Source organism: Herpailurus yagouaroundi, unplaced genomic scaffold (assembly GCF_014898765.1).
Source record: "Herpailurus yagouaroundi ecotype Mexico unplaced genomic scaffold, PumYag 438, whole genome shotgun sequence".
In the NCBI taxonomy this organism is placed as follows: Eukaryota; Metazoa; Chordata; class Mammalia; order Carnivora; family Felidae; genus Herpailurus; species Herpailurus yagouaroundi.
In genome coordinates, this window is record NW_024412655.1 from 701,629 (window position 1) to 723,923 (window position 22,295).

At 61.7% G+C, this 22,295-nt stretch overlaps 2 protein-coding genes across 5 annotated transcripts; one reads left to right on the plus strand and one right to left on the minus strand.

Moving 5' to 3' along the window:
* The first annotated feature begins 2,023 nt into the window (after positions 1 to 2,023).
* Positions 2,024 to 8,401, plus strand: GATD1 (glutamine amidotransferase class 1 domain containing 1). Of its 4 annotated transcripts, none has more exons than XM_040464303.1 (8): positions 2,025 to 2,152; positions 3,812 to 3,933; positions 4,396 to 4,501; positions 4,679 to 4,786; positions 5,469 to 5,563; positions 6,377 to 6,470; positions 6,611 to 6,722; positions 6,820 to 8,401. In XM_040464303.1, the coding sequence occupies exons 1-8, from the start codon at positions 2,089 to 2,091 to the stop codon at positions 6,824 to 6,826; spliced, it is 708 nt and encodes a 235-aa protein (XP_040320237.1). In that variant the 5' UTR covers positions 2,025 to 2,088; the 3' UTR covers positions 6,827 to 8,401. The 4 variants fall into 4 exon arrangements, with proteins under 4 accessions (XP_040320238.1, XP_040320237.1, XP_040320239.1 ...); XM_040464305.1 differs by having other exon boundaries at positions 3,812 to 3,888; XM_040464304.1 differs by lacking the exon at positions 6,820 to 8,401 and having other exon boundaries at positions 2,024 to 2,152; positions 6,611 to 6,726.
* A 1,520-nt stretch (positions 8,402 to 9,921) lies between these two features.
* On the minus strand, positions 9,922 to 18,828 carry TALDO1 (transaldolase 1). The gene is made up of 8 exons (XM_040464302.1): positions 18,689 to 18,828; positions 15,349 to 15,472; positions 13,871 to 13,978; positions 13,525 to 13,656; positions 10,884 to 11,059; positions 10,596 to 10,793; positions 10,282 to 10,427; positions 9,922 to 10,128 (listed from the first exon to the last, which is right to left on the minus strand). Exons 1-8 carry the CDS (start codon positions 18,783 to 18,785, stop codon positions 10,096 to 10,098), a joined length of 1,014 nt encoding a protein of 337 aa, XP_040320236.1. The 5' UTR covers positions 18,786 to 18,828; the 3' UTR covers positions 9,922 to 10,095.
* Between the last annotated feature and the right edge of the window lie 3,467 nt (positions 18,829 to 22,295).

Here is a 22,295-nt window from a genome sequence, read left to right on the forward strand (position 1 = left end):
GGGAGCCGCTGAGGGGCCCAAGCACGCCGCCCTGGACTGGGGTCAGGGTCATGCACGCGTGCGAGAGCAAGAGCGCACATACGGGGGACGTGGACTAGGTGTGCTCCGCCTGCTGGGGTGGGTGGTTCCAGCCGGCAGGCATCGTGCAAGGGCCGGGGTGTGCAGTGGGGCGCACGCTGGTGCACACACATGCATACAACAGCCTTGCTGCACGGTGTCACAGCCAGGCTTCCTTTTCCATCCTCTTAGCGACGGAGACGACCAAAGTGGCTTAATGAGCCTGTGATGCAGGAGGAGGTGGGTGCTAGGGCTGCCCTGGGGTGGGGGGTGGGGGGGACAGTGCCAGCAGGAGGATCCCGTGGTCCCTGCTGCAGCCTGGCGTCTCCAGCCCCTGGGTCCCACGAATGTGCATGGCGGGGAAGCTCTTCATGTGGCTAGGCCCAGCTTGTGTTCTGACCTTAGTCCTGTTGGTTTCCATCCAAAGTCCCTCACCCACCCAACACGGCTCCTGTCCCCTGTCCTGAGGCCCTGCCAGCGCCAGGAGGCCCTAGCTCCTGCTTCACTCTGGAGGGAGGGTCCTGCAGGGGTTGAGGTGCTGTGTCGCTGCTAGTCAGGACTCCTGGGAGTGTGGGGCTTAGCCAGGCAGAGGACAGAGCCAGGGGCGGTGGAGGAGGGGTGCCCAGGAGATGCACCTTGGCCTAGACTCACCCACTCTGGCATTTCTTACCCATGACCAAGGTTTCCCTACTCAGGGCAGAGGCTGGCAGGACCTTGGGGGAACCCTGCTGCCCGCCCCTCCACCCTGGAAGCAGGGGGTCCTGGAAGTGGCCTGTGGGGCCAAAGGGTGAAGCTGCTTCTCTTAACTATCAGCTTGCGCCCAAGCCCCTCCCTGCTCTCCAGCCCAGGCCTTAGAGAACACCCAGGAATCTGCTGATGGCCCACCCGACTGCCTCCTAGACAATCTATGGAAACACTGCTCCAAATGCAGCTTGGCCAAACAACATCCTAGATTTCCTTACCAAACTCAGCACCCTGAAGCATCTCAGGAAGTGAGACCCACATTCCTCCAGGGACTCATTGAGCCCCAGTGACCCTGGATACCTCTGTCTCCCCACAACCATCCTGGTGAGGCAGAACCCATCCATCCTGCCCCCGCTTCCGTGGACACCTGCACACCCCTCCCTGGCCTCCAGACTCCCACCCTGCCCTCACCAGGACCCACCACTGCAGGCCCACCCTCCGTGTCCCAGGTGAGTGGTTCATCCAGCTCCTCAGATGTGCCCCCCTATTACCCATCTGAGCTCCCACCCCAGCCCCCACCCCCTCTCCCTGTTAGCCTGCCCACTCCACTGCTCTTCTCACTAACAAACGAATGTCACCTTCTATGAATCCATATCCCAGCCCTCACCCCCAAGACATGAGCCCCACTGGGCAGGGCGCTTTGCCCCTGGCATTCCACGTTATGTCTTCAGTCTCAGTGATCAAGTATTAAATGTCCAAATCCACGAGGCAGCGACCATCATCCACGGGAAGGGACCCTGGTCCGCTGGGGGGGGGGGGGGGAAACCTTCGCCTACAGGCAGGGACCTCCATCAACGAGGAGAGACCGTGATGTACAGGGAGGGGTCTTCGTCCACAGGGAGGGGCCCACGTCCACCGGGCGCAGACCTCCGTCCACGGGCAGGGGTCTTCTCTCCCGGTTCACGCTCCTGCCCCAAGGGACGAGGGAGGCACCGTGTTCCTGACTGTGTCCAGGGGCCGGGCCAGGGGTGTGCTCAGGGCCGCTGAGGGGTCCCGCCGGGAAGTCAGCCCGCGCTCTGGGGCCAAGGTCTGAGCCCCCGGACGCCCTCCGCCCCGCTCACGGAGCTGGAGGGGCCTCGGGCCCAGGGCGCAGTCGCACGGGGCGGACTCCGCCCCTGACGCGCGCTGGGGGGCGGGGCCGGGAGGGAGGCGGCACGGCGCGTGAGCCTGGCGCCGCATTGGCCCCGCAGCGAAGCGCCGCGACACGTGACCGGCGATCCCGGCCCGCGCGCGCACACGCACGTACACTTCACGCACGCGCAGGCCGCACCGGCCCCGGCCGAGCCCATGGCGTCCGAGCGGCTGCAGAGCCGGCCCGCCTGCCTGCTGGTGGCCAGCGGCGCCGCCGAGGGTGAGGCTCGCGAGGGCGGGCGGGCGCCCAGCGGCGCCGGCGGGGAGGCAGGTGGAAGCCCCGCCGTGGAGAGGGAGCGTCGCCAGTGTCGCGGGGGCGCTGGCTGACCGCAGGGGGGCCCCGCGCCCCGGCGTTTCTGTGGGAAGAGAGCGGGTCCCGGGCTGGCGCCCGCAGGTGCCGCCTCGGGGGCGGGCAGGCCTCAGGGTGGGGAGGGGCGGGGGGTTTCTGAGGGGCCGGGTGGGGTGCGGCAGGCCCGGGGGCCGGGGCCTTTCGGAGCAGGTGGGTCATGAGCCTGTGCCCACCTGTCTGCTGGCTGGCCCTGCGCACACCCAGGAGGGTGAGGGGTTGGAGAAGTTTGGTTCTGGGGGCCGGAAATGTGCGGGGGCAGAGAACCCTCAGACCCGCCAGGTGGTGAAGGCACCAGGAGGGGCCGGCGTGGGGCTCGAGCAGGACAGCGGGGCTGGCGGGTCTGCGATTCCGTGCAGATTCTCGCTCAGGGCCAGCAGGGAAGGAACGAACCGACGGGCGGGGAGGCAGCTGACTGTCCTGAGCATCTGTGCTTCCTTTGTCGGAGGGAAGTGATGAGCCCTTGGTCACGTGGTGGGGGAGGTGGCGACCCAGGGTTGGGACCTGGGGTCTGGCTCTGGAGCCAGGTCTCCTTGTATTCTAGCGGCGCAAGAGGGTGAGGGAGAGGATTGCAGGTCGTGGAGTCACTGTGCGCTGAGCCCCAGGGGCCCTGAGCGCTGTGCCCACACTGAGGGTGGGAGGAGACACGGGGAAGGGGTCGGTCCTGGAGAGGCAGGTGGCTGCGGAGTGGATGAGGGTGAGGAGGCGTTGGGCCAGCTTGGCTGTGCGGTGCGGAAGGGATGTTGAGGACGTGGGGCAGGGGCACAGCTCTGACCAGGCCACGAGGCACTGTAGGCAGGATGAGGGTTCCCGCCAGAGTCCCTTGAGGAGGCCCTGGGGTGAAGCAGTGTTCAAGGAACTGAGAGCACCATCAGGCAAAGTCTGGGGGTTGATTTGTGGGTACTGTCTTTGCTCCGCGCGTGCACTCTGCTTGATACGTATTAGTACAAAAGGACGAATAAAGATAGAGAAGAGGTTTGGGGGTGGGGTCGGGGATTGGGGTAAAGGTGGAAGGGTGCACACCAATCCCGTTTAGAAGCAGATAGCTCCAGCCCCAGCAGCCAGGAATCTTGTGGGCCAGACGTGGACAGAAGAGGGCTGTGAGCAGCACTGGGGATGGGGGCAGGGTCCGGGAGCCTGGTGAGCAGAGGCCACGTGTCCTTCAGTGAGGGCGAGGCCTGCCCGAGGGGAGTGAAGAGGGTCCTGCTGACCCTTGCCCACCCCCCAGGACATAGGGCTTGCTCAGTGTTGCCTCTCCCTGGCTGCATGTAGGGCGAGTGGGGGGTGGGCTCAGTCGATGCCCTTGGGTTTGCACTTGGGTTTGCCTTCTGGAAAGGCCTTTAGTAGTCAGGCCAGGGAGAGAGCCTGTCCTTTGGGGGCGGGGCCTGTGGGCTGGGGCTGTGAGAGGGGGTCCTCCATTGGGGTGGGGGACCAGGAGGAGACTCCAGGCTGGAGCTGGGAGTGTGTGCCCTGCTGCCCCTCGTGCTGCCCCCAGAGCCTCGTGGCCTTTTTAGAGCCGTGTTCACCTTGCAGGTGTGTCCGCCCAGTCCTTCCTGCACTGCTTCACGTTGGCTGGCGCCGCCTTCAACCTGCAGGTGGCCACCCCTGGGGTGAGTCCAGCCAGACGCACGGACGGGCTCCCTACCTTTTTGGGGGTGAGGCCGGGGGAGTGCTGTTGGTCTCAGGGAGGAGCAGGGAGCCTCAGGTTGACGTGACCCCGAGAGAGGTGGCCGGGCTGAGGACTCGGACCTTGGTGGCATCGTCAAGCTCTGGCCCCACTGTGGTGCGGGAGACCTTTTGTCGTAGGTCAGCGCCTGCGCACGTGCGCGAGGGTGGTATGGACCTTCACCGGTTGTCCAGTTTTCTCTGGCGTGGGCTTTAGGGGTCACAGCGATGCCTCGAGTGTCTGTCACTCGGCATGTTTCTGTTGTCGTCCCCAGTGGGACAGTTGCTGCCACCTTATAGGTGGGAGACGAGGGCCAGCAAGGGGTGGCTGGGGGGTGCGGCGAGGAGGGGTGAGGGGCTGGGCTGTCGGTGCCTTTGTCCCCGAGCTCTCGTCAGCCTCTGAAGTCCCTGTGAACCGACAGTGGGGTGTCTGCCTCTCGGTGCTCCTGCAGGGGAGGACCATAGACTTCGTGGACGTTAACGAGAGCAACGCCCGCTGGGTGCAGGATTTCCGCCTCAAGGCCTACGCGAGCCCCGCCAAGCTGGAGTCCATTGATGGTGAGGGGCCCCGGGGGCCAGAACCTTGGGGGCTCGAGGTGTGGGATCCCGGGGGGGGGTTCGTGGCCTCCACAGCGCTCCCTTGCTTCTGTTTCTGACGCACTTGCCGCGGAGCGCCATGACCGAGCCGCCCGCGTCCTTGCTGTCTGTGACCGAACTGCCGTGGTCTCCCCCCAGGTGCCCGGTACCACGCCCTCCTGATACCCAGCTGTCCCGGGGCCCTGGCCGACCTGGCCAGCAGTGGGTCCCTGGCCCGCATCCTCCAGCACTTCCGCTCAGAGAGCAGTAGGTGACCCCTGGGACTGGGGATGTGCGTGGGGCGGCACCAACGGCCGGGAGAGGCCACTGGGGATGGTTTGGGGGGGGCAGACAGGGCAGACGCAGAGAGCCTCTGACTGACCATCGAGGGCGCACGTGCTTGCACGCACAGGTGCACACACACGCGGTGGGGCGCCCCTCTCTGTGCCCCCCACCATGTGCCCCTCGGTCGCTCCCCCTGTGTGTGACCTCTTCCTGGCCTCCGTGGGGGCTGGTGGCTGTTTCCCCCAACTCGCTCTGAGGCGGGTGGGCGACCTGCCGGCTTTGTTCGTCACGGGGTTCAGGGCTGGAGGCCAGCAGGGCCAGGAGAAAGGCTGTTCTGTGGAGATGTGGCACGCTGCCCAGACCTGACAGGGATGGGGACAGGATGCTCATTAGGGACCAACAGACAGAAACCCAGGGCTCCACACAGCGACCTTTGTCAGTGGGAACAGGGCCGCCTGTGTCCAGTGTGGTCTGGACAGAGAGTGGTCATTCCCGGCCGCCGCTGCCACCGTGGGAATGCGCTCCTGCTCCCCCCCCCCCCCCTGCAGTTTGGTCACTGGGCCCGTCGCGCCCCGTCGGTGGAGGGAGCTCTGAGCTGGGAGGTGTGGGGAGAGGGGCAGGGGCCCCGGCGGGTGTCGGCCTCAGGCCCCGCCCCTGCTTCCAGAGCCCATCTGTGCTGTTGGTCACGGCGTCGCCGCCCTCTGCTGCGCCACCAACGAGGACCGGTCGTGGGTGTTCCAGGGCTACAGCGTCACGGGGGTGAGTGCGGTGCAAGGGAGGGTCCCAGGTCCCAAGCCGTAGAAGGCTTCAGAGGCCCGCATACGTGCTTGGAGGCACGGGGACTGTCCTCTGGCAAGGGTGACAGTCATGTGCCCAGCCCAGGATCATGGGTTTCCAGCCCCAGGCAGTGGTGCTGCTTGCTTGCCCCTCCTCACCCCTCCCCTGCTGCCCCTCCGGGATGGCCCCAGGGCACAGGCACAGGCTCTGGACAGGGGAGGGGAGCACAGGGTGGGGCTCCTAGAGTGTGTGTGTGTATGTGTGTGGTGGGGGGGTGACTTTGGGATGCCGGGGAAGGAGCAGGGGTCAGGTCAAGACCTTGCTTTTGTCCTTGTCAAGTGCACGGCACCTTTCGTGTCCAGGACCTGGTCAGACAGGAGGCTGGAGGGAGGGTCCAGACCTTGAGGACTGCGGCCCGGCCACTTGGGTCTGCATGGGACCGGCCTGGCCAGTGGTGCGGCCGAGGTTGGGAGGGGGGAGAGCCGCAGGGGCATCTCACTGTGTGCCCCTGCGGCCCTGGGGCAGCTGTACCCACCACCCTGTCCCTGGACTCTGCCCGTTGCTACCGAGGGGCTCAGCCCTGAGGCTGCTCGCCCAGCCCAGCTCCTTCACTGGCTCATGCGCCCTGGGGCCGGCCCGATGGTTCTGTTGTCTGAGCACCTGCGGCGGGAGGGCGGACCCCCCTGGAGCAGCGGCGCACAGCCCCAGCCCCGGAGTCCCTGCTTGATTTGGACCTTCCTGACCCCGGGGTGGGAACCCCCCCCCCCCCCCCCCCCCCCCCCCCCCCCCCCGCAGCCCTCTGTGTACGAGCTCGTCAGGGCGCCTGGCTTTGCCCGCCTGCCCCTCATCGTGGAGGACTTCGTGAAGGACGCGGGCGCCAACTTCAGCGGTGAGCTGGGTAGGGGCCGCAACTGCGGCTGAGCCCTGGGGGAGGCCCAGGCCAAGTCCTCCCCAGGCCCCTGCGAGGGGAGAGGGGGGCGAGCCTGGCGCAGGCGCTGCCTGAGGCCCACGCTCTTGGGGCCCCTGCAGCCAGCGAGCCTGACGCCGTGCACGTGGTGCTGGACCGCCACCTCGTCACGGGCCAGAACACCAGCTCCACCGTCCCGGCTGTGCACAATCTGCTCTTCCTGTGCGGCAGCCGGTGAGGGGCCGTGGGGCCGGGGGGGGGGGGGTGCGGGCTCCTGGCTCCTGGCAGGCCCTTTGCCGGAGCCCGACCCCTGACCTGACCTGTCCCGCAGGAAGTGACGTGGCTTCCCGCGGAGCCAGCCGGCCTGCCAGTGGACGCTGCCACCTCAGGCCTCCGGGGACCCTGCCTCCGCGACCGCCCCTGAGAGCGACTTTCCCGGCCCCTGCCTGACCCTGTGGGATTGTTGGGGGCCCCCGGGACTGAGCCCTGAGGGGCGTTTTCTTTGGAGCAGAGGGAGAGCTGAGGGCCGACAGGTGGTCTCTGAGAATTCCAAGTGAGCGTAACATGCAGAGCGGGTCTGAGTCAGCCGCGGGGATCCTGGTCTCGGCGCCCCCCTGGTCTTCCTGGGCGCTGGGTCTCTCTCTCGCCCTTGCCTGTCCCCGTCCGCCCAGGCTGAGCCTCGCCAGGGCACCGGGATCCCATTTTGTGTGGTGACGGTGCCTGGGCTGCTGTCCCCACCGCTGTGGGTGTTGGGGGGCTGTGCAAGCTCCCAGCCCCCAGAACGCCCCCGGACCGGCGGGTGCTGAAGGAGCCGCCCTAATTGTAGTCCTTGCCTGGTGTGTGGTTTCGCATTGTGATGGCGGCACTGCACCAGGCCAGGGTGGACCCAGGGGCAGGTGTCACCACGCTCCTGAGGGAAACGTGCTCGTGCGTCTTCAGAGCGGTGCTGCTGGCCCACAGCGCTGCTGCCGGGCGGCCTCCAGGCTTGCAGCCGCACCTCTGCTTGTGAAGTAGAAGTGACAGCGGCACAGGCCCTACCGGGCGGGAAGCCTTGGCGTGTGGCCGGCCTGGGTCTGGGGTGGCGGTCGGTCCGCACCATCCAGGACCCCGCAGGCCTTTGCTGGGGAGGCCCCTTCCCGGTGCGTCCGGATCACCCTGTGGTCTCCTCGGGGTGCCTGACCCAGGCTGCGGCCCACAGTGGGACCTCCAGGAGCCGCCCGGGCCTTCTTGTGGGTCCCACCGTCCGCCAGCCCCTCCCCGTCTGGGCCCAGCTCTGCACCCAGCCCCTCGGAACAAAGGAGGAGCAAGGAAGCAAGGCATCCCTGGGTCTCAGGCCGCTCCTTCCAGTGCCGCAGACCACTCTGAGATGCTCCCACGCCCCCTCCGCTTCGGGTGTTTGCTGGGAGCACTGTACCAGGAGCTCCTGACACCGCTGTTGCCCTGCTCTGTGCCCACTGCGGGCTGCCCACCCGCACCCAGGGGACTTGGTCCTACTCTGTCTGCACGGATCACCGCAGGTTTCTTAAAGATCACGCCTCGTGGGTGTCATCTGTACCATCTACAGAGAGCTGGTGATGGTTTTGCTTCTGAGTGTCAGATCAAGGTGCCGGCGGGCCCTGCCGAGCGCCCCACACAGCCGCTTCCTGGGCAGCTGCTGTGGCTCGGCCCTGGCTTTGCCAGGTCAGGGTGTGGGGCTGGGGGTGCCTCCAGGCTTCGAGAAACGCGGGCCCCCCCTGGAAGGGGCAGGGTGTGGGTGTGGGCGGTCTGCTGCTCTGGGATGCCCCCACATGCCTAGGGCTTTAAAACAGACCCTGACGTCCGCCTGCAGGAAACGACCTATGGGAACAACGTGTAAGCGTCTGTAGCAGCATTAGTCACAATAACAAACGTAAAACAAATTGTAGTTTCCACGACCCGTGTATATTTTTTTTGTTGTTTATTTTGAGAGTGAGTGCGAATGGGGAAGGTGCAGAGAAAGAGGGAGACAGACTCTAAGCAGGTTCCATGCCATCAGCACAGTGCCTGGCATGGGGCTTGAACCCATGGACCGTGGGATCATGATCTGGGTGGAAACCAAGAGTTGGATGCTTAACCAGCAGAGCTCCCCAGGCGCCCCAACCCGAGCATTCTCACTACCAGGCGATACTAACATCCAGGTGGTAGAGCAACGAAGCTCTGAGAACATCCTCCAGACTGGACCCTGAGAACATCATGCAAAGGAGCCAGATGTCAAGGGCCATGTGTGCGAGCCTATTACCCAAACTACCTAGAAAACCCAAAGTACCGTTTGTGGGTGGGAGGCTGGGACGAAGGAACAGGAAACCTTTCAGGGTGGGGGGCAGCGTTTCGGAGCTCCGTGGTCTGCAGGGTCTAAGTACTAATGTTACCAGCCCGTACATGTGGGTGAGTGGGTGCGCTCGATGCATGTCGATCGTACCCAGTCACACAGACCCGAGGCCCGGGGTCGGGATTGGGGGCAGATTCCAAGTCCTAGGGTGCAGCCTCTTGACCAGCTTGGAGGGAAGGCCTGGCCCCAGCCTGCCTGTCAGCTGAGGCCTCGATGAGCCTCAGGTACAAAGCCGCCAGTCACACACCCAGCAGCCCCCCTGCTGTGACTTGTCTGCTCCCTGCACACCCTAAGGTGGTTCTCAGCAGAGGGTGGGCCAGCTGGGGTCAGGCTTGTGCACCTGAGGTGATGCAGCCCACCGTGGGCCCTGTGCCCAGAACCCCACCCTTGGCAAGGTGGCCATTCTGGAGCCAACACCACGCCCTGATGCTCTGGCCCCAGCAGAAAGTTGGGGGGGGGCCCGGGCATCTCTAGAAAGCTGTGGTGAACAGCTTTGTGCACTTGGCACTCCCAGGGAGAAGGGGGCACTGGCCTCCCTGCTGGCCCTTAGTGGGACCCGGGGCTGTGTCTCAGGGCTGTCCCTGACCCCTGTCTTCACCTGCATAGACCCAGAATGGTCAGCCGGAACCCTCCCTACCTGGAGGGCAGATGGGTAGCCTGTGACCCTAACGTGACCTCTTCTGGGCAGCCTCGCCCAGCCTCCTGTGCCTCTTCTGGTGGGACAGAGGGGCTACCCCGGGGGCCCCCGTCACTGCCCCCAACAAGCCCTTCCCGGTGTAGTAGGTGGTGCGCCAGTGGACGTGTCCATTCGAGGCCACGCCACACTGGGCACTCAGGGATCGGAGGTAACAGCCCGCACATACCCAACCGTCCCCCTGGGTGGCACCCACATGGGAACCAAAGCAGCAGGGATGCCCCTGGGTGCTCCTGCCCCCTGGCTCCAGCCGCGCTCGGCACAGGCTCCAGGCCCAGGTGAGGGCCTGTAACTGCATCACCCCAGCTGGACTCCGGTTGTAGCCTTGGTTGTAGCCAAAGGCGGGGGCAGCGGTGCTGGGGGGAGGGGCTGCGGCGAGTCAGGAACGGAGAACAAGAAAAGTGATTGCTTTAATGAGTTAGGCAAAATTTTATACAGAATCTAGGATCCATCCGGGCTCCAACCGGTAAAAAAATGCACAATTCATTGCCAGGCCTATCCCTCGCCCCCTCAGGTGGTGCAGATCCGTGCTCCGGCCTCAGGCACCTCCAGCCTCAGGCACCGGGCTACTTTCCGTTCTCTGCGCCGAACATGCGTTCCTAGGGAGGGAGAGGGAAAAGTGTGACGGGTGCCAGGAAAGGCCTTCGGGACCGGGGCTGCGCCAGAGTCCGCCTGCCCGGGCTGCCAGAGGCGCCGACACCCCCGAGTCCCCGGGGGAGGTCCCAGCCCTGCCCGAGCCCTGGGGCGCTCACCATCAGCACCCGCTCCAGCTTCACGGCGTCGGCAGCAAACTTGCGGATGCCGTCCGAGAGCTTCTCCACGGCCATCTGGTCTTCGTTGTGCAGCGAGCGGAAGGCCTTCTCATCCAGGTGCACCTTCTCCAGGTCGCTCGCCTGGGCTGGGAGCACGGGCGTCACCCAGGGCCTTCTGCACCGCCCCCCACCCCGTGCCCCCCCCCCCCCCGCCCCCCCAGGCCCCAGGCCCTTGGGCTCCAGACACAGGTGGGACGCGGTCCCCGCCCCTGGGCTGCACCTGCCCCGCGGTGACCAGGGTGAGACGGCCTTACCCGCCTTGGCCGACAGCATGGGTGTCAGCTTGGTGTTGTCCTTGAGCAGCTCCCCCAGCAGCTTGGGCGAGATGGTGAGGAAGTCACAGCCCGCCAGCGCCTTGATCTCGCCGGTGTTGCGGAAGGAGGCGCCCATGACGATGGTCTTGTAGCCAAACTTCTTGTAGTAGTTGTAGATCTTGGTGACGCTCTTCACTCCTGCACGGTGACACACACCGGGTTCCTGAGTGGCCTCCCCGCCGCCCAGAGCCGCCACCCCCCGACCCTGCGCCCCGCCGCGCCCCTCACCGGGGTCCTCCAGGGGCTCGTAGACCTTCTTGTCCGTGTTGGCCACGTGCCAGTCGAGGATGCGCCCCACGAAGGGGGAGATGAGCGTCACCCCCGCCTCGGCGCAGGCCACGGCCTGGGCAAAGGAGAAGAGCAGCGTCATGTTGCAGTGGATGCCGTGCTGCTCCTCCAGCTCCCTGAGGGGACAGGGCGGGGTGAGCCAGGCGGGGTGAGCCAGGCCGGGGGGCCCCGGGACCCCGCGCGGGACCCCGTGGGACCTGGAAAGAGGCTCGCGATTCACTCGGGGGACAGGCGGGATCGGGGCGGTCCCCCCCCCCCCCCCACGGCACCCACATCTGCCACAGTCACCCGGGCTCTCCCTGGCCAGTGGGTGATGGGTGACTGGGATTTTCGTCAAACCCACATTTCAAAACAGAGAGAAAAGGCAAGACAGGACCCCTGGGAGCCACAGTGGGCCTCTCCGGCCCAGACTCGCACATCTGCACCTGGGACCCCAGTCCCACACCACCTCCCAGAGCTGGCCGGGGCCGGACACCGCGGACTCACCTGACCACGGTACCGTCCCGCCCTCTGTCCCCCACCCCCTCCCCGCAGCCTGCAGCCTCCCTGCGTCACCACCCACCAGGACGTGCTGGGGTTGACCCGAGATAGGGCGACGCCCACTCTGCCACACGCTGCGGAGTGAGCTGGGACGGCCGAGCCTGTGCTCAGGCCCCTCTAGGCACATTTCTACCCCAAGGGACAGCTTCCAAGTGGCCTCCATGGCAGCGTTCGAGAAGTATGGCTGCGGAGAGCGAGGACTGGGCGGCGGTGGGTGGCCAGCCTCTACCACGCCTCGTGCGTGGCACAGCCGTACGTGTTCCCGGCGCGGGCACCCACAGCTCAGGCCGGCCCAGGGGAGGTGCCGCGCTCGAGGCCAGGCCCTCCTATGACCGCCACCTCGATGACCCCGGCAGCTGCGCGGGTCCGACCTGACTGGCTTAAGTGGAGGCGTTTTCGGAAGTGGCCGGTGGGGCGCTCTAGGAAGGCGGCTCTATCAAAGTGTGAGACAGGACACAGACACTGTGGGGAAACAGTCCCTGAGCAGAGGAGTCACGAAGGACAGGACTCTGTTCCATCTAACACGGAGATGGTGAAAGACAGAGTGCAGAAGAAACAAGCCAGATTTGGCAGCGAAGGACACAGTCGACGCAGCTAATCCTCAAGAGGACTCCGGTCTGATCTGGACGGGGCTCCGTCTGCGCAGCAAGTTTCCAGCGACCACGAGGACTGCGCATGGGCGCCGCCCAGCCTTGCGTGTGGCGCACCACGTGCCATCGGGCACGGCCCCGGGCTCTGCTTACTTAGCCCAGGCGCCCACGTGCTGACCGTGCTACTCGGGGAGGTTTGCAGCCTCGTGGCACCATGTGGATGTGGCCTCAGAAGCGGCTCGGACACGGGGCACCTCGCTAGCTCAGTCGGTTCCGGGTCTGACTGGCCCAGGTGATGATCTCATGGTTTGTGGGTTCGAGCCCCACGTCGGGCTCTATGCTGACAGCCTGGAGCCTGCTTCGGATTCTGTGTCTCCCTCTCTCTCTCCCTCTGCCCCTCCCCCGCTTGTGCTCCGTCTCTGTCTCAAGAATAAAAACATTAAAACAAGACAAAACAGAAGCGGCTGGGACACATCTCAGCCCCATCCTGACCCGGATCTCAGTCCGTCTGCACGAGTGTGTGTCGGAGGCGGCGCCCAGGACCCTGGGATGTGCAGCTGCCTGTACGTGTCCACGTTAATGGCACTTTCTTTCCGGCCTGGCCGTGCTGCCCAAGGACTCGGGACACTTGCGGGAGCAACGAGCCGCAGAGGGTTCGGGAAAGGGATGTGGTGAGCGGGACCGACTGACTCGGGGTCAAGAATAATTTCTAGGGTTCCCAAAAGATTTTCCAAACACTGCTGACAGAAATGACAAGTATCAAAGTAAAGGAGAAAAAACTATGGCCGCAGATGGCATAGCCGGTGGGACACGGCCGGGACGGTGCTGAGGGGCGGCACGACGTGGCAACCCTACCCCCATGAGCGTGTCCCCAAGACGTACGCCGCGTGCCCAAACCCGGACACGGACGTTCAAGGCAGCATCACCCGTGACGGCCCCAAAGGAGGACACACAAAATGCGGTGTAGATACAAGGGAGCATCGGCCTTAACAGGGACACAGCCCAGACACACGCTGCCACTTGGGTGAACCTCGAACACCTGCCGCGTGAGGGAAGCCAGACACAAAAGGTCACGTGTTCCGTGATTCTGTTGACGTGAGACACGCGGAACAGGCAAAGCCAGAGAGACAGAAAGCGGGTGAGTGGCCGCAGGTGTTAAGGGGCCCAGAAAACCCACGCCCCGTCGTGCGTGAGACGCCCTCGCTGGCACGGAGGCTCAGGTGTCGGTGGCCTCCGGGCAGGGACCGCTCGGGGCAGCTCAGCACATCTAGGACGACAACCGGTCGGCTCTTTACAGGTGGTGCCGGTGGGAGGACGGGAGCCTGGGGCCTCACGGAGGCCTCGCGCCTCTCTGGACGCGGCCACCCCGCACCCCGCCACCGCGAGGAGGGCCCCCCACGCGGCGCCCACCCCGGAACCTCCTGCACAATTCCCCTCGCAGGGGTACTTACTTTCCGGCCTGAATCCCTTCCCAGGTGGACGACAGCTTTATAAGGACCTGGTCCTTGCCGATCCCGGCCTCCTGGTAGAGCTCGATGAGGCGCCTGGCACGGGCCACCATGGCGTCCTTGTCGAAGGACAACCTAGGACAACGAGGAGCAGCCTCGCCTCACGACACCCACCGAGAAGGACCAGCCTGGAGCCCGGCTCACCCTCACACCCCTCCAGGGGCCTACGCGGGACACGGGCTGGACACCAGTCGCTGAACAGGGGGCGCCGCCCCGCGCTCCTCACCGAGCGAGGCTGCGGCACGACGCGGGCCCGCGGACCCCCGAGCCCGTCCACCCGAGTCCTCACCTGGCATCCACTTCTGTGGATACACGGCCCGGAACCTTCTTCAATATTTCTGCTCCAAACAACACAAAAAGCTTATCCATAGCATTTTTAATCTGTTCCTCCTGTGACCTAAAATTCAAGGGAAAAAATTAGGTCAAAAGCTTGTTAGTTTTAAGGGCACGGGATTCTACAAAACAAATTCCTTTCCCTCATCTTCCCCCCCTTTTTCTAATGTTTATTTATGTATTTTGAGAGAGAGAAAGAGAGAGAGCAGGAACGGGGGGAGGGGCACAGAGAGAATCTCAAGCAGGCTCCGCACTGTCAGCGCAGAGCCCTACGCAGGGCTTGATCTCAGGAACCATGAGATCACCACCTGAGCTGAAATCAGGAGTCGGATGCTTAACTGACTAACCCGCCCCCCCCCCCGCCAGGCGCCCCTCGTCTTCCTTTTCTTAAACAAACAAGAAAACCCCAAGAAAACAAAACATACACTTTTCCCCCTGAACTATGGTAAAACACACACAGCATAACAGTCACCACCGTAACCGTGTCTAAGAGCTCAGTTCGGGCATGCCAACGCTACCGTCTGCCTGCGGAACTTCCATCGTTCCAAACTGAATCCCTGCACCTTGTGGCACTTGACAAAAATAACCTCCTCCGTCCCCTTGCAGTGGCCTGGGCAGGCGAGTGCGGAGCGCAGTGGTTTCCAAAACGGCCCCCCGTCCGGGGGTCCTCGCCAGCCCAGCGCACACGGGAAAATCTCCGCCCCGTGCATTGTGGGCGAGGACCCGTGGGGGGTGGCTGGACACAGGGATCGCTAAGAGCACCACCCGGTCACCCAATGCCAGAAGCACCGAGGCCTTGGGGACACAACGAGGTGAAAGAGCATGAGAAGGGACAGGCAGCTGGCTGAGGCGGGGGCCGTCCCTGGTGGAGGGCAGGGCACACGTCACGCCCGCACGCCGCCCCGACCCGCGCATCCCCCAGGTACTCGCTCAGCTGTGCACTGTCACCCTGATGAAAACTTAAAGTGACATCAGGAAGGGGTATGTGGAGGGGGAGGAGCAGGGACAGATGGTAGATGGGCAGCAGGGAACGTTCTAGGAGGTTCACGTACTCCAGGACCGGATTGTGGGGACGGCTGCACCACTGAATACATTTATCAGAACACACGGAGCTGTGCGCTTGGCGAGTCTTACTCTAGTAAAGCTGTTAAGAGATAATAAAATGACAGAAGGCAGGTCGGTGATCGCCGGGGCCGGGAGACTCGCCACAAGAGGGGAGGGAGGGACTTTCGAGGTGCTGCACCTTAACTGGGGAGTTTACAGAGGGTACACGCTCCGGTAAACGACATTCATTGAACCGGACACGTCCTAGGGCTGCAGTTTCCTCCATGTAAATGACACTCTGAGAAAGTTGATAAAAACAAACATAAAAAACCCAGCTTCCAGAGTCTAAGAGGCTCAAGAACCAAAATGCGGTTGCGGCCCTGAGCTCACCCGCCCAGCTTCTTGCCGTAGGCGATGGCCTCGTCCAGCAGCCCCTCGTAGGCGGGCATCTGTGCCGCGGCCAGGATCAGGGAGGGGTTGGTGGTGGCGTCCTGGGGCTTGTACTCATCGATGGCTAGGGAAGAGATGAAGGAGGGCAGGAGAGTCGGTGGGGTGCTCGCTCCCCCCCCCCCAGTCCTCCACGAGTCCCCGAGACACGGACACAGGGTCGCACTTTGCACCCATTCCTTCCCTGTCCCGGAAGGCTGGGCAAGGGGCGGCGGTTTGCACAATAACAAAACGACAACCAAGATTAAGGCCAGAGATCAAATAGAAATGTGCTCCTGTGAGGGCTGGTTCACCGCTGAGGCGCAAGGGAGGCCGGGAGGCGCTGGAAGAAGCTGGAAAGGCACTTCCTGCTGCCATACCGGGGCCAGCGGGCACGCGGGCAAGTCAGCGAGTGACAGCACGCGGTTACATTCAACGACCACTTGCCTTCGTTCCACTCTCCTTTCTTTTTTCACCCTAGCTTGTTCTTAGTAACCAAGCCAGGAATGAGGAGAGACCAAGGAGGCTGAACCCGGAGCCTCACCGACCCGACGCTGTCAGGGCAGAGCGCGGCCGAGCAGGGCCGGCCGACAGCCACCACCCCCGCCACCCACCCCCCACCCCCACCCCGCCCCCTGCATCACGCTGCTCACCTCTGGAGGGTTGGCTGGGGCGGTAAACTGACTGCGTGACTGAAAAGTAGCATTTTCAAAGTGCCCTTTGATGACAAGAGTACAGAGACGGAGAACAGATTGGGGGCTTCCAGGAACGGGGAAGGGGGGCAGCTCTCAGGGGCCCAAGGGACGTCTGTGTTCTAACTGTCCGGGGGCACAAGAGTCTACGCGTGTTATCACTCACTGTGGGCGATGCTGCTCCCCACCCCCTTTCAGGTTTCGAGCTGGTGAACACTGAGCCACGCCTGCCACCGTGCTGGCACCAAGTTCCTGCTTCTAACAGCACACCCACGGTCACATATACTGTCACCTCTGGCGGACAGCAGGCGAGTATACATGGGATTCTATGGGCTAATTTCACAACTTCCTGGGAGTTTATATTTCAAAATAATAATAAGAAGTGCTCTGGGGTGGTGTTTATGCAGGTGTGTCAAACTTCACGGAGGAATGCACTGAAATGGTGCCTTTTGTTACATAAAATTAGGTCTTGGTGAGGCTGACTTTCAGCAAACTTAAGAACAAAACCAATACTTATCTTGAGTCAACATGTGGGCTTCAGGGTCCAGGGAACTTAAACGGAATGTGAAACTGGGGGGTAGGGGCATTGTTCAGTAAAGAGCATCCATGGCTTTGATTGTATTTTCAAAGAGGTGTATGACCCACCCCACCCCCAACTCCTGCCAAGGTCACTTCACAAAATGACCACAAAACCGGATACTCAATTTACAACTATGTAATGTTTACGGATATACGTTATTAACTAATGCACACTTGTTAAAAATAAAAAATGATGGGCGCTTGGGTGGCTCAGTGGTTAAGCATCTGACTTCAGCTCAGGTCATGATCTCACAGTTCGTGGGTTCGAGCCCCGCAGCAGGCTCTGTGCTAACAGCGTGGAGCCTGGGGCCTCCTTCGGATTCTGTGTCTCCCTCTCTCTCTGCCCCTCCCCTGCTTGTGCTTTCTCTCTCTCTCTCTCTCTCTCAAAAATAAATAAACATTAAAAAAATATGTCAACACTTGGGTTTAGACTTTGTTTTAATTGTTAATGTTTATTCACTTTTGAGAGAGACAGAGCATGAGCAGGGGAGAGGCAGAGAGAGAGGGAGACCCAGAATCCCAAGCAGGCTCCAGGCTCCAACCTGTCAGCAGAGAGCCCGACGCAGGGCTCGAACTCACAAACTGCGGGATCATGACCTGAGCCAAAGTTGGACTGCCTGAACCACCCAGGCACCCCTAGATATTTCTTTCTTTTTTTTTTTTTTTATTATTCTTGAGGAGACAGAGAATTCCAAGCAGGTTCATTCAATATTCAATAAGTGCCCAAATCTGCATTTCGGCTCAGGTGGTGATATCACGGTTCGTGAGTTCCAGCCCCGTGTCAGGCTCTGGGCTGACACTGTGGAGCCTGCTTCGGATTTTGTGTCGCTCACTCTCTCTGCCTCCCCCACATTCTCTCTCTCTCTCAAGAATAAATAAATAGGGGCTCCTGGGTAGCTCAGTCGGTTAAGCCTCCAACTTCAGCTCAGGTCACCATCTCACGGTCTGTGAGTTCGAGCCCCGTGTCAGGCTCTGGGCTAATGGCTCAGAGCCTGGAGCCTGCTTGCGATTCTGTGTCTCCCTCTCTCTCTGCCCCTTCCCCGTTCATGCCCTGTCTCTCTCTGTCTCAAAAAGAAATAAACGTTAAAAAAAAAATTAAAAAAAAAAAAGAATAAATAAATAAACATTAAAAAAAAAAAAGGCAGCCAAATGTGCGCGTTCACTCTCCTAGATAAACAACCCTCTTACTCAGAGTTGCCAAAGAGGAATTAAGGCCTGTTTGTCAAGCCACCATGAGAAAGCAGAAAAGAAAGGAAGTCACTCTGTATTGTGTGCCCCACAACACTCATCCCATGAGCGTTTCACAATTTTCCTGAAAATCTTGTTTGTTAGGCTGGGCACAGAGCGCTAGGGATTAACGGTATCGCCCTTCCCTCCGCCAGTCTGTGTTTCCCTGGTTCTCGCCGGTGAGCACAAGTCTAACTCCGGAAAATCTAAATTTCAACAGCAGGACAACCTTTGCTTTCCTAGGAGCACTGAGCTTTACCCACGCAGTGCCGCGGCCCCAGGCTGTGGATGTCCACCCAGGGGGACACCCTGCCACTGACAGTCACCTGCGGCTATGGCCGTCCCCGGCGGGGTGGGAAGATGTGCAACAGGACATTGCAAAAGCTGGTCTTTCTGGGCCCAGAACTGACTCAAGTTCCTGCTCAGTAGGTCAACCTGTGCCGAATAAACCTGCACCTCGTGGGCAAGGGATCCAGGTGGAAACCAGTTCCAGGTCCTCCTTGAATTTCTTCCTCAGCATAAAGCCTCGGAAAGCCCTCCCGGGGTTCCCAACAGCTCGGAGGGGGCCCCCTGCCCACCCCAGCCTGCTGCGCTCTTCAACCGCTCCCCTCAGCCCCTGCGCTCCCTCCTCCCCTACCCGCACCGGCCCTCCCCGCTTCGGGACCCCCGATCCCGGGCCCGCGCCCCCCTCAGGACCCCGATCCCCCGGCCGCCGCGCCCCCCCCGCCCCCCCCCCCCGCCGGGCCCCGCCGGCTCTCCGCGTCCACGAACACCCGCCCCCAGCACGGCCAGTCAGCGCGCCTCACCGTGGAAGTCGCCCGTGTCGGCCACCACGGTGGTGAACTGCTTGAGCTGCTCCAGCGCGCTCTCCATCCTCTGCCGCTTTACGGGGGAGCCCGACATGGCGAAGCGGCGGCGGAGCGCGGCGGCCCACAATGCCCCGGGGGCCCCTCCGCGCCGGCCAATCGGAGAGCGGCGCGGGAAGGCGGGGCCGAGGGCGCCTCCGCCGCCGGGCGAAGCCCCGCCCGGGCGACGAAGCCCCGCCCCGGCGACGAAGCCCCGCCCCGGTTAGAGTGGGCCTGTGTCCCCGTCCCCCAGTCTTCGTGGGGCTGCAGGCGTCCGGGATGCACCTCCCGCCCTCAGCCTGGCCCGGCGCCCCCTCCAGGCCCTCACTCCCAAGACAGACGTGCTCATTGCCTGGGAAGGAGCCGGCTGGAGACTAGGGCCCTGTGGATTCATTCTCTCCTGCACAGATCCAGAGCCCTTCCTTGCCTTTGGTTCTGGGAATCTGTCCCAGATAAGGAACATGAAGTTCAGAAAGTGTCCCAAAGGCACTATCCATGAAATCTGTCGCAGGAAGCATATGACTGCTGGTTTCATATAGGTTGTTTCTCTCTTTTTCTTAATGTTTATTTATTTTTGAAGGAAAGAGAGACAGGGTGTGAGCGGGGGAGGGGCCGAGAGAGAGGGAGACACAGAATCCGAAGCAGGTTCCAGGCTCCGAGCTGTCAGCACGGAGCCCGACACGGGGCTCGACCTCACGAACCATGAGATCATGACCAGCGCCGAAGTCAGATGCCTAGCCGACTGAGCCACCCAGGCGCCCTTCTCTCTCTCTTAATTGCTATGTGGTTCTTCATTCTGGACCAAGTTTTTTGTCAGATGTGTATGTATTGTAGGTGTTTCCTCCAAGTCCGTGGCTTATCTTTTCATTTTCTTCACAGTATTTTTAATGAGAAATTTTACATTTTAATGAAATTCAACATAACAATTTTTGATTTTATGGTAAGTGCTTTTCTGTATCTTCTCTAAAAATATCTTTGCTTACTTCCAAGTGACAAAAACACTTTCCGATGGTTTCTTTTAGAGATGTTTTAGTTTGACTTTCATATTAGTTTGTGTTTTTTTTACGTTAATTTATTTTTAGAGAGAGAGAGAGAGAGCATGAGCAGGGGAGGGCAGAGAGAGAGGGAGAAAGATAAAATCCCAAGCAGGCTCCACACTGTCGGTGCAGAGAACAGCACAGGGCTTGAACCCGCAAACTGCAAGATCGTGACCCGAGCTGAAGTCACGCTCAACTGAATGAGCCACCCAGGAGCCCCTGGCTTTCGTGTTAGTCTTTGATGAATCTCGGATTGATTTTGTGCATGTTATGAGGTAGAGGTCAGGGGTCATTTTTCTCTACTTGGTCAATCTTTGTTGAAAGAACCTTCCACTCGTCATGGAAATACAAAAATAGGAAAGACACGCCACAGAAGAAGCTGATTAAATTAAAACCATAGGGAAATATCTCCAATCTCTTACTCAAATGGCAGAAATACCCAAAGGCCAGCAATCCCCAGCGCGGGGGAGGCCGTGGAGGAGTGGAAGTCTGGAATGTACCATGGTGCGAATGAACTGTTGGGAGAAGAGTTTCGTGGTTTCTCCTATGAAATTCAGCACCTACTGACCACGTGAACCAACCCTTCTGCTCCTCAGATAAAAACACGTCCACTCAGCAAGCTGCACACAGATAATCATAGAAGTTTTATTCCAGCCCCAAACCGGAAACAACCCAACATCCATCAGCAGGAGAAGGGGACAGGCTGGTGGCCCCATGCAGGGAAATGCTACCCTGCGACGACAGGAAGGGCTAGTGAGCCCGGCAGTGCCCCTGCACCACGCTCAGGAGCACTGTGCTGCCTGAAAGGAGCCAGACACCGAAGGACGCATGCCAAGGATTCCGGCGTGTGAAGTTCACGGACAGGCGGGCTGCCTCTGGGGGAGGCTGGAGCTGACCAGAAGGGCCACAGGGGAGCTTTCTGGTGCGATAGAAATACTCACCCCAGATGCTTAGGAGTGTGGGCAGGTGAGTAGCAACAGGTTCCAGGAACTCTCAACATGTCCGTTCTCTGCCCCCCCAGACCCACCGAGCCAGGAGCCCTGGGGCAGCGAGGACGCTTTCCCGGCATGTGAGCGTCTGAGGACCTCAGCCCTGGATCTTTAAGGGGCAGCGGACACTCAGTAGAGACATTTGTCAAAACACTGAAATGTGCACTTCACTGTATCAAGTAAGACCAAAAAAAAAAAAAAAAAAAAAAAGACAATTACAGCAAAACAAAACAAAATACGAACCATCACAAACAGCCCCTGTTTGGCAGCTGCCTGCTCGTTCTGAATGTGACGGCCTAGAGGGGACAGTCTCGCAGATGTAGAAAAACGCGTGCCGTGTCAGTAAAGTGTGGGCAGCGGTGTAGGGCCCGTGCCCCGTGTTGTGGCCTGGGATGCGGAGGGGGGGGGGGGGGGGCGAAGGCCGAGGCCAGCAAGACGCTGGGCACGGTTTACTGCCTGCGGGGTGAGAACGAGATGGGTGTGCGTGCGGGTCCAACCCCTGGTGCGATTCCCCGGAGGCGGGAGCTCTCACGGGCCCTTTTTGCAGATGCAGAACGAGGCGCTGGGTCAGCAAGAGAGGAGGACACCCCGAGGGGCCTAGCCCTCAGTCACTCTCAGAGGCTGCCTGACTGCCAGGGCAGAGGAGGGAAGGGTCCGTGGACTTTGCACCTGCTAATCGCACTGACTCAGGGAAGGCCGGGACTGTTTCCTCCAGCCTTGCACGGAAGGGGCTGTGCCCGTCCCTCAGCCTTCCGGAAGCCCGGAAGCCTCGCCCCTGGCTGCTGTGTTCACCACACGCCCGCATTTGGGAAGGTAGGTCTGTAAACCTTCGTCCTCAATATGGTCATCCCACTTTGCAATTAAAAACCCGGAATCATCACCCGACATTTACAATCATCAGGGGACGCCTTCCCAGGGGCACCTCAGGCCTCCCTTCCCACAGATAATTGGGCCGCTCTCGGGGCCAGCCATCCCCCCGGAGAGGCGGACGATGCTGGGCCTCGACGGCTGGATCCCTGCCCCAGAAAAGTCAATGGTGCCCCTGGCGGGAGGCCAAGAGCAAGGACAGGTGGCGGTGAAGGCGTATTTGCTCCCTTGCTGCCAACTCCATGATCCCAGTGGGTCTGTGCTTCAGGAAGGCGGGGTGGCGGCTAGAACCCAGAGGGACCCATAAGTCACTATATTGCCACACGGATGTTCTGACAGAAGCCCAGACAGTAGCCTTAAAGGGCCAGAGTTTGAAATGTAAGTTTTGGCGGAGGTGGGGAGGGGGGTGAAGGGGTGAAGCCAAAGCCTCAGAGTTCTAGAAGCAGAGGGTGAGGAGGGGAGCTTGGGGGTCCTGGGGGAACATCTGGAGGCCTGCTGGCCAGCTCCGGCCCCATCCAGGAGGGCCAGGGTGGGGGCCAGGGGCCCGGCCCCTGTGCCTCAGCCCGCCCTGGCTCAGCCCTCCCCAGCATACCCCGAAGCCCTGATCCAGCAGGCCTGTGCAGCAGAAGACAGGGGTGACACCCAGGGCCGTCTCGCTCGGGCTGCAGGGGACCC

What these genes read in the sequence shown, in the direction of transcription:
- GATD1 (XM_040464303.1), top strand. Translation starts at nt 2,089, where the DNA reads ATGGCGTCCGAGCGGCTGCAGAGCCGGCCCGCCTGCCTGCTGGTGGCC. An exon ending in CAAGCTGGAGTCCATTGATG is followed by an intron (nt 4,502 to 4,678) that starts GTGAGGGGCCCC and finishes GTCTCCCCCCAG; the next exon opens with GTGCCCGGTACCACGCCCTC. An exon ending in GCACTTCCGCTCAGAGAGCA is followed by an intron (nt 4,787 to 5,468) that starts GTAGGTGACCCC and finishes CCCTGCTTCCAG; the next exon opens with AGCCCATCTGTGCTGTTGGT.
- TALDO1 (XM_040464302.1), bottom strand. Translation starts at nt 18,785, where the DNA reads ATGTCGGGCTCCCCCGTAAAGCGGCAGAGGATGGAGAGCGCGCTGGAG. An exon ending in CGACACGGGCGACTTCCACG is followed by an intron (nt 15,473 to 18,688) that starts GTGAGGCGCGCT and finishes TCTCTTCCCTAG; the next exon opens with CCATCGATGAGTACAAGCCC. An exon ending in GAAGGGATTCAGGCCGGAAA is followed by an intron (nt 11,060 to 13,524) that starts GTAAGTACCCCT and finishes CTGTCCCCTCAG; the next exon opens with GGAGCTGGAGGAGCAGCACG.